General features: G+C 34.2%; 1 protein-coding gene across 1 annotated transcript; it reads left to right on the top strand.

Annotated features, from left to right (window-relative positions):
- Nucleotides 1–335: 335 nt before the first annotated feature.
- On the top strand, nt 336–6,720 carry LOC112523476 (calcium-dependent protein kinase 26-like). The gene is made up of 9 exons (XM_025133093.1): nt 336–1,110; nt 1,520–1,663; nt 1,794–1,946; nt 2,710–2,825; nt 4,156–4,323; nt 4,476–4,700; nt 5,257–5,405; nt 6,216–6,272; nt 6,466–6,720. The coding sequence occupies exons 1-7, from the start codon at nt 336–338 to the stop codon at nt 5,377–5,379; spliced, it is 1,704 nt and encodes a 567-aa protein (XP_024988861.1). The 3' UTR covers nt 5,380–5,405; nt 6,216–6,272; nt 6,466–6,720.
- Nucleotides 6,721–10,950: the final 4,230 nt, after the last annotated feature.

Here is a 10,950-nt window from a genome sequence, read left to right as displayed (position 1 = left end):
TGCTCTTTTCATTCCATTACCAAATTTTGTAATGTGTTTGTTTAATCAATGATCCACTTCTCATGGTTTTTGGATCATTGGTTTGATCTGTTACAAGATTCTGTCCCCTTTTCATATACATGTATGTTATCATTTGTCTTGTTTAATCCTACAATATAGCATTCAAAAGATGAAGAATTGGGGAACAGGATATGATTTTTGATTGTTCATATTTGGATGTTTTTTTGGCTAATTGGTGGAAATTATGTTTGTGTGCAGTGAAATTTGATGAGTGTAACATGGGATGAGGAAGAGGCTGAAAGTTTAGTATTTGTAACAGAATATTGATTGTTTTTATGGGCAATACTTGCCGTGGATCTTTTGCTGTAAGAATAAATCAAGGCTTCAATCAGCCTGGATACCAATCCAGTTCCAAGCGAAACCCGTCTATTGCACAATCTAACAACTCCTCACGCCACTCACCCACCACCGTGAACCGACCACGTAGTGCCTCTAAAGAGTTCCCCAGAAAAGGTTCCAATTTCAATCCCAATTCCAATCCCAAATCCTCACCTGCTTCCAGGAAAGAGAGCACCATGAACCGCCACAACGCGAATCAGGCTTATTATGTCCTTGGTCATAAAACAGCCAACATTCGTGATCTGTACACGTTGGGGCAAAAACTAGGCCAGGGACAATTTGGTACAACCTACCTGTGCACCGAGAATTCCACCGGTACAAATTACGCTTGCAAGTCTATTTCCAAGAGGAAGTTGATTTCCAAAGAGGATGTGGAGGATGTTAGAAGGGAAATTCAGATAATGCACCATTTGGCAGGACACAAGAATATTGTAACCATTAAGGGTGCATATGAAGATCCTTTGTATGTTCATATTGTCATGGAACTCTGTAATGGCGGAGAATTGTTCGATAGGATCATTCAGAGAGGACAATATAGTGAAAGGAAGGCAGCTGAGTTGACAAAGATTATTGTGGGTGTTGTTGAGGCATGCCATTCACTTGGTGTTATGCATAGAGATTTGAAGCCAGAGAATTTCTTGTTGGTTAATAAAGACGATGATTTCTCACTCAAGGCAATTGATTTTGGACTCTCAATTTTCTTCAAACCAGGTGAACTTAATAGAGAACAGTCCTGGTCAAAATTTGATCATTACTTTCTTGTTTGGGGAGTCAATATGCTTTTTGGGGTAAGAAGACTATGTTGCATGTGTGAGGGGGTGTGCTAGTGTGTTTAAATCTCTCTCTCTCTCTCTATATATATATGTATATATATATATATATGTATGTATTTGTGTGTGAGTGAGTGAAAAATGAAGTTTTCAGGACATGGCTAATATTGTCTTTCACTTTATGCATAGGCCCAAAAGTTAGAACTATGAGATTGAAGCTTTATGATTTTTGACACTGGATCATAATTTTCTCCACGTAACATACAGTACAAGTTACACTACTTAGCCCTATAATCTCTAGTTGATCGTTCACAATATGTGATACTAACTTCTGGTGGATCATTGTTCAGGTCAAATTTTCACAGATGTGGTTGGAAGCCCATATTATGTTGCTCCAGAGGTGCTTTTAAAGCATTATGGCCCAGAAGCAGATGTATGGACTGCAGGAGTAATACTTTATATACTTCTAAGTGGGGTACCTCCATTTTGGGCTGGTATGTGGTGATGTTCATATGAAATGTTACACTCCTGTTGTTATGGATATATTTATTAGATTAATCTAGACTGTAAGAAAGGCATAACCATCTTGAGTTTCTTGAATACTTGTTCAACTTTTTTTTGTAGAAACACAACAGGGGATATTTGATGCAGTTTTGAAGGCAAATATAGACTTTGATTCAGACCCATGGCCCCTTATCTCTGACAGTGCAAAGGATCTTATTAAGCAGATGTTATGCTCTCTTCCTTCAAAGCGCTTAACTGCTCATCAAGTTCTTTGTATGTTTCATGACTATTATGAATCATATTATCTGTTGCTCAATTGATTCTTAGGATGCCTTCCTGATTCATATCACCTCACTTGTTTCACATAGATCATAGTTGAGTAGTTGACAAGAAATGGTAAATGTTGCTGCAAGCATGGAATCAAATGGTTAACTAGGATGAAGCAAATGAGAACAAAATCATGGTGGAAATTATAGTCTAGAAGAGTGCAAAATAAAGATGTATGTCTTTGATTGTTATAAATAGAAGAATGCAAGTGTAACAAAACACACTTGTGTTTTATTAGCATGCTTGATCCCCTCAAAAGAGTATTCTCTATCATTAATTATCCAAAAACAGTTGTTTCAATGTGCATTTGGCACCAACTTGACTCTTTTATGCTTGTCTACACAAGGTGCACCACTGATTTACTATTTTATTCTCTAATTTCTAGTTTCTTCATTGGTAGTGTCATTAAGTATTACCGGATAAATTTTATTGGGCTTATATTTAATTGTAGGTTTATAGAATTGGACTTATTTTCAGCTTGTTAATGAAATCTAGGGCAACCTGACTGTTCTTTCTAGTTTTTTGTTCATTGGGATGTTGGTATAGAATTTACGCTTTGGCCATTTGAAGAATATTCGTATTTAGACAAATTTAATTCAGAAAGATATCTTCGTGGATTTTTTTTCTAAACTGGTCCATTATCGTTCTCTTCCGCTGTATTTATTACCATCATCAGTATCAGATTTGAAGTATTTTGGTCTTAATACAGGTCATCCTTGGATATGTGAAAATGGTGTTGCTCCTGATAGAGCACTTGATCCTGCTGTTCTTTCTCGTTTGAAGCAGTTTTCTGCAATGAATAAGTTAAAGAAGATGGCTTTGCGGGTATGTAAATAGAACACTTAAACATGTGGACCTTTCTATTTGTAAGACTATACACATGCACATTTTATGTAGTACACTCATACATGGGTTTAGTATTCTATAGTTTGCTTCAGTGTGTGATGCCAATTAATGTGCTAGAAAGGCCTTATGCTACTAGGCCGATAATTTGATGATTTTATAGGTTAGTATCTCTTCATAATGTCTTCAAATAAATGAATATTAGAAAAATTACATAATGCAAGCATTGTGACATATACAACTTATAAAATGACATGGGGGACAGATAAACCAAGGTCCCAGGAGATTCACATGCAAATTATCTGTAGTGCCCTTGTACATGGGTTCATTGTCCACTAATATAATGGTCTAGTGTTGATTCCTTGTATTTTGTTTCAGTATGTGATGCCTATAAATATGCCTAAAAGGCCTTCTGATTTTAGGTTCGTAATCTGATGATCTTATAGGCTAGTATCTCTTTATAATGTGTTCAAATAAATGGATTTAACAAAAAATTATAGAATTGAAAGAATTGTGACATTTGTAACTTATAAGATGTTATGGGGGACACATACACTAGAACATTAACAGGTCGAGTGGCTGATGCTTTTCTTACGCAAATCAAGAAGTAGTAAGGGTCTCAAACTTGTAGGGTGTGTCATCTAGAAAGTAAAGGATGTGTCAGTATAGGTGAGACAACTAATCTGGATGCAGGCTTTCCAAGGCACTCTTATCTTTATGCAAATACATAACTTTGATCCAAGTGCTTGAATTTGATTGCATTATTTTGTGATGATTATGATCCGACTTGAACCGAAAGAGAGGTGTTTGTTGTCATGACAATCTGAATACATAGTTGTATTTTTTATGCTAATACTTGAATGTATGCAATGCATGTGATGGCCTTATATATTATCTACTCTAATGATTGAATGGAACATAAACTCAATAACGGAACAGGTTTTTATGCAAAAATCCTCGTATATTCCTATGAAATTTTACATTTTGGACCACATGTATGCACAACCTCTTTGTTGGTGGGTTGCGAGGGGTTTGAATGGAAATTTGAACAAATGATGTTTTGGATATTTGTACTATATTAGGATTTAGTATATTCTATTAAGTAGATCTCCTTTGGAGATCTGTACCGAGAAAGTTATTTACTTATTTTATTTATTATTATATTGTTACATGCCCGGAATTAATAAGGATTATGTTTCCATGTTATATTAGTTTTAGCATCTAAAATATTCTACGCTATCATGTAATTTGTCCTATTACTCCGTCAATGAATGTTGAGTGATTAGCACTTTGCTCTTCTTTACGCCACCAGGTAATAGCTGAAAGCTTGTCTGAAGAGGAGATTGCTGGTTTGCGGGAAATGTTCAAGGCAATGGATACTGATAATAGTGGTGCAATAACATTTGATGAACTCAAAGCTGGTTTAAAAAGATTTGGTTCAACATTAAAGGATACGGAGATTCGAGACCTTATGGATGCGGTAGGACCAATATCTAGTAGATGGTGTGGTATTATGGTGATTTTGTTTGTGTTATGTGGATAGATGGCCTTAGTTTCATTGGACATTTGTATTAATGTATATACCATTGTTAAGCTGTTTAGGATTAGCTAATCTATCACAATACTATTCAGGCTGATGTGGACAATAGTGGGACAATTGACTACGGAGAATTTGTAGCTGCTACCATGCACCTGAACAAACTGGAAAGGGAAGAACATCTTGTTGCTGCATTCCAGTATTTTGACAAGGATGGAAGTGGTTATATTACGTTTGATGAGCTTCAACAAGCTTGTACAGATCACAATATGACCGATATTCTCGTGGAGGATATCATTAAGGAAGTCGATCAAGATAATGTAAGTTGAAAAAGTGATGACGAAGTTTCACGGATTCTAAAATTGGTTTAAAAATTGGACTTATATCCTTCTATTTTAGCTTTAGCACACTTTTTGCTTGCACTTGCGGTTCTCTCTATTACGTATATGCTTGTTCCAACTATTGTATTAAAGATAGTCTTTGTGGCCTATATATGGCCCTTGTTTTATGTATGTCATAGATGATGTAAGTTTTGTTTCCTCCCTGTGGTTGTGTGCATGTCAAAGTTTGTATGTATACATTCATATACTATCACTTGATGTAACATGACTTCCTAAAAGGTATTTCTCAAATGCTACACGCCTGAACGAACTTCAAGCAAGCACATAAGTTTACTCACTTTGTTATGTCATGTAATTGTGAAAATTTAGTTGATATGAAACATATAATATGTTTCAAAAGTTTTAGAAAAACGATATCATATCATATACTATTTGTTTCTTTTAGTTTGTTAGTGATTCGGTTTATTGTTTTTGTTCTATAGTCACATTAGAAAGAAACCACAATCAGTCCCTAATTTATGTAAGTTTCTTGCAGGACGGGAGGATTGATTATGGAGAATTCGTCGCTATGATGACAAAAGGAAATGCAGGAATCGGAAGACGAACGATGCGGAACAGTCTTAATATCAGCATGAGAGAAGTACAAGGGGATCAATAGCTTCTCCATATACACACTATTTACAGGTACCCTAAATCCCAACCTGCATATGTGTGTGTTATTTTAAATATGTTCTAGAGGTTTCTTGATATAAAAATGGTGAAAAATGACAAGCCGAAAAAGAAACAACCTAGACCCTAACCCTTTCAAGAGAAATAGTTTACAACCTAAACCAAAATAAGCTAAGTTGTGTTTAGTTCGATTCCTGAAATGTTTCTGCTTATTTGCTATGCAACACTCTACTTCCATCCTTGTGATTCTAGTTTGCAAATTTCTTGAAAGCCTCAAAATGAAGATTACATACAGAACCCTTTTGTTTTAGTTTCTGAAGAGCCATTTACTTTACTTGTATACGTTAATGTATCCCATCACCGCCATGTTTATACGCATATCCCTCCTTCTTGTTTGGGAATAAAAAAGGAAAAGCTACAGATAGAGGTTCTATTTTGACCTTGATCGATCCATTTGTGATAGAATGACCAAAATTCATTTACTTTCAGATGATGAAGATCTTTGATTTGATGCTTGTTTTGAACTATTCAAACTAGTTGGCGTAAGGAAGATACCGATGTGAAGCCACCAAAGAAAGCATCAACCTTTGACCTTCAATCTTTTGTTTCATAAAAAGTAGATAAACAGAAACACCACTCTATAGATATACAAACTGGAGTAATATTGACCCAATTTCATTGACTTTTGATGATGAAGATCTTGTATTTGAAATTTTAATAGTCAATTATGGATTCTAATTTGGTAAGAGATGAGCAATAAACATGGTTCATGGCCTTTGTTAGCGAAAGGGGGAGCCCTGAAACTTAAAATCATCTTTCGTGAAGGTTGCAAGAATACTCGGCTTTGCACAAAGCTGTTGGATTCTGCCTATTCAAGCTCAGGTATGCATTCTTTTCCCTTTCATCAGTTTCTTTCTCTTAAAGCTCTACAAATTGAAATCTGTCGACTCCTCGAAAACTCAACACGTTTATCTTGTTTTTGGTGGCAAACTTCATTTCAATTACCCGTCTTTATCGTTTCCTCGATCTCTCTTGTTTGATATTTTTAGGCTGTTTCTGTTTACGATTTTTACAGTTTGGTTCAAGAATTTGTAGGGATCGAAAGCGACAAAACTACGGAAGTAAACAAATGTGGTTCCACAACCAACCTCTCTGAATTTGGAGTCTTTTTACATCTTGCATGAGTCTACACTTAGCAGATTCATGGATAGGTTACAAGATTGAACCGAAAGCAACTTCAGCCCAAGTCTTGTGCAGATCTTCACATGGTCTTAATTTATTCAGCTTTGTTTATACCTTGTTTCTTTATGAACTGCTGATTCATGAGAAATATATATGATTAGTATTGAACAAAAATTCCCATGTTTAAGCTTCTGCATATATAACAAATGACTTGCAACAATTTAGGAACAATTACCCGGTAAGCACACTTACCGATAAAATTCAATACTATTAATTACTTATTGGGTAAGATTTTAGTCAACAAAACGGCTTTCTATGCAACAATTTTCCCGGTAAAAGCTGACCGTGGTAAGGGTTATTGCTCTCACTTACCAGATAGTTGCCAAAAAGCACAACCTAGAAAAGAGAAAACACAATATGCACTCCAGCCACACTTTCGTAACTCCAAATACCCGGATTCGTTAATTCTTATTTTCATGAAATTAGGCAAAATAAAAAAAATATCCTCTTTGGGTAAGACTCTCGGTCTTTGCCTCGTTCTTGCTGGGTAAATTTTTTGGTCCTTACCATATTCATCCGGTAAAGTAATATAACTTGATAAACGCTTACCCAAGTAAGCATTTGGTAAACAACCCCTTACTCTCTGTTTCTTACTGAATGCCTATTTAAACTACAATTAACTAGGGATTACTGCGATAAGTCATCGTAATGCAAGGACATAGGCATCGCATACGAAATAACAGTCGATTTCAATATGTTTAGTTCTCTCATGAAATACTAGATTGCGGGTAATGTATAAAGTGGATTGGCCATCACAATAACAAGACAAAAGGTGGGGTGTAACAACATATTGAACAATTACTACCACATTTTTAGTAGGTGTTTATTGTTGTATTTAACAATTACTACAATAAACCGGTGTCTGATTGGTTTGAGCTTGGCTCCAAAGGTCAAAAGTACCAGAAGGTCTCAGGTTCAAATTCAAGGTGGAATAAAAATCCCCTTGAGGCCATGGAGGTTCAAATGCGGTGACTCCGGACTATCTGCAAAACATGTAGTCGTCCTGGGATTAGTTGGCTCGCATAGCGGGTTGAATATCTAGATTAATAAAAAAACAATTACTACTACATTTTTGTTCAAGAAAAGTGTTTGATATAAGGTTATAAACAAACCGAACGAACACGGGCAGAGACTTGTTTGTGTTCTTTTCTTTAACTTAACAGACAAACTTGAATTGTAAATGAATGATTTTTTTTGTTCATGTTTATTCGTCAAGAAAATGTGCTTATTTGTTAAGATGCTAAACGAACATAAATGAGTGACCATAAATCAGTAAACTAAGAAGCAGTTTAGTCTTTTTACCATTTTATTTTCATTTTTATTAAAAACAATTGAATATAAAACTCATCCTTCTACCTCTTTATATTTGTTTTTTAAAAAGAAAATAAAAAAAATTATGTTTACTTAATTTGTTCTCTGTTCTTTGACGAAACTACCCCTCTCCTTCTCCACCGTCTCCAAGACTAGTGGTGCTCATGGGTTGGGTTAATCGGGTTGGAGACATTGAACAACCCAACCTAATGTTTGTGGTTTGGAAAAATCTTAATCCAACCCAAACCAAAGTGCAACCCAACCCGTACGGGTTGGTCGGGTTGATACTTTGATATATTAAAATATTCTTCTAACCTTAAATATGTTATTTCTCTACTCATAATTTCTTTTTCATTATCAACCATTTGCTACAACTTATCCATATTTCTTATGTATATCACATTCAGTTAATTTTCTCAATTTACATATATATGTTCACAGTTACTGGACATATATATGAATGAGTTATATAAAGTTATAAATAGATTCAAAATATGTGTATATGAAAAGCATACATGATAGTGTAATTGTCTAATGTATATATTAACAGAAATTCAGTAATCATATTAAATTCAAGAAATAAAAGGGTATCGGGTTTATCGGGTTGGGTTGGTTCAAATAATAGTAACCCAATATCAACCCAATACCTACGGTTTGACAATTTTACAGCTCGATTAGACATCGGATTGCTTCAGGTTGGGTTATTTCACGTTGGGTTGGATTGGGTTGGGTTAATCGGGTTGGTCGGGTTTTTGAGCACCCCTATCCAAGACTACCTCCACCCACAAATAGAACAAAATAAAAAGAAAAAAGAAAATTAGGCAACCCATCCCAACAATCTTGATCAGAGCACGAACTCAGGGGCTGTTTACCTAAATGTTTATCCGTAAACGTTTACAGTAGAAGTCAACAATATAATTTATTTTATCGGATAAGATTGTAGTACATCAAAACGTATCATATGTAATAATTTATCTGGTAAGCGCTAACCCGGGTAAGAGTCGCCATTCTCACTTACCGGGTAAGACTCTCTGTTCTTATGATCGCAATTTTGGCCCTTGCTATGTTCATCCGGTAAAGAAAATTGTCCGATAAATACTTACCGAGTAAACGTTTAATAAACGGCCCTTCAGTTTGATAAAATATTTATTTTGCTTTTTGTCATATGTTAAATTATGATTGGCTTGTTTTAGTATAAAACTTATTTATTAAGAATGTGACTTTGACAAAAAAAGAAGTTAAAAAAATACACCAAAAATTATATTTTTCAATTTCTATAAATAAACTTAAATATTGACGTATTTTTATTACATCAATATTGACATATTTTCAATTGTAAATTTTTTTATAGTTGTTCTTATATTTTGAAATACAAAATCGTTTTTATTTTTATTTATCTAAAATTAATATATATATATATATATATACTAGTTGTGTACCCGCGCAATGCGGCGGAATATAAAATGTTTTAAATTTCAAAATATCAAATCTTTTCAAGATGTTATAAAGTCTACTACATCTGTACCTATATTAGATTCAAATAACCATCCATCCAAAACATAGGTGGTGGTGTTGGTAGCTTTTGCAATCATCCTATAAAAATAGAACAAATCTTCATATGGAAAGTCTATAATAACAAAGTCTTTGTTAGAACAAAAAGATGTTTTAAATAAATTTTTTGGGTAACATAACCTAATTTACAGAAAGAATGGGTCCATCCAAAATTATACACAACCTATTTTATAGAAAAATTACAAACTTACACACAAAACCTATTTTACAGAAAGAATGTGTCTATCCAATATATTGAGTACTCTTTCGAATGAGACCTAAATTTACACTCACATACATCTTTCAAAACCCAACTCAAAATCAGACTTACTTCAACCCTATCATCATACTTTTTTGAAGCCTAATCACTTATGCCTTCTTCATTGTCTTTGTTATATACCTATCATCATTCACATGTAGAAAAAGTTGCCATTTTTCCGGGAGAAGAGAGCTCCCGAAGATCCTCATCCCAGAACATGTAGTCATTTGGATCCACATTATACAATTTCCTAAGAGTCCTGAAACAATACCAAAAAATATCAACCACATATTTGTATTAGCTTAACCGAGTATAAAGCTAGATTTTACAAGATCTAGCAGATACAAAATGAACATTATTACCAAAAAAAATTCAAATATACCATAAACTTTGCAAATGATATAAAACTTTCAAGGGCAAACATGAAAACCAATAGGAAATAGTCTTTCCGGTTAAAATCACATGACTGAAAAGGTGGAGTGTGTTTAAAGTCGACTGTTAAGCCATTTATAAAGGCTTTTAAATCCACTTCAGTAGCACGGACTAAAAAAATTGCAAGGTTGCAGAAAGTATCTCTAAGGTTTATTAATGCAGATCCAAAATAGAATAAGCCCATTTTATTTTCACCAAAACCTTTACAAGCAGTATTCATGGCTGCTACTAATTATAATAAGCCACCTCTATTGCCATCCCTCCCTCCAATGAAGCCAATGCCACTTACCTTAGCAAAGTCTAATCCAAAGACCACTAAGAACTTCAAATACATTCCAATAGATGTGAGAGTCGAGGAAATAACAAAGGGTCTATCTTATTACTGTGATCAACCATATGACAGACAACACAAGTGTCGATTCAAAGAACAACAATCTATATATATATATATTAAAGAATAAACCAAATGTAATGAGGTGGCACCTTCTAATGCTTAGAACCCCTCCTATCTTTTTTCTCATTTTTTTGATTTTAAATGTTGAATATGTTAAAGACTTTTTTGCCCTTTGATGAAAAATGTATAGCTCACAATTAACCCGGGTTATTTTTGTAATTTTGTATACCCAAGTTTAACCTCCAACTCTTGATTTGCTCTTTCATTTACTTTCTTTTATTTTTTAATGAAATTTGTTTTTTAAAGTTTCAATAATAAACAAAATGAAATAATATAAAATCCTTTGGTGAGGGATGAAGAAGATGAGAGTT

Source organism: Cynara cardunculus (genome assembly GCF_001531365.2).
Source record: "Cynara cardunculus var. scolymus isolate 2C chromosome LG 12, CcrdV1, whole genome shotgun sequence".
NCBI lineage: Eukaryota > Viridiplantae > Streptophyta > Magnoliopsida > Asterales > Asteraceae > Cynara > Cynara cardunculus.
Note: the sequence above shows the minus strand (reverse complement) of the source record. Positions and strands in the feature narration are given on the sequence as shown.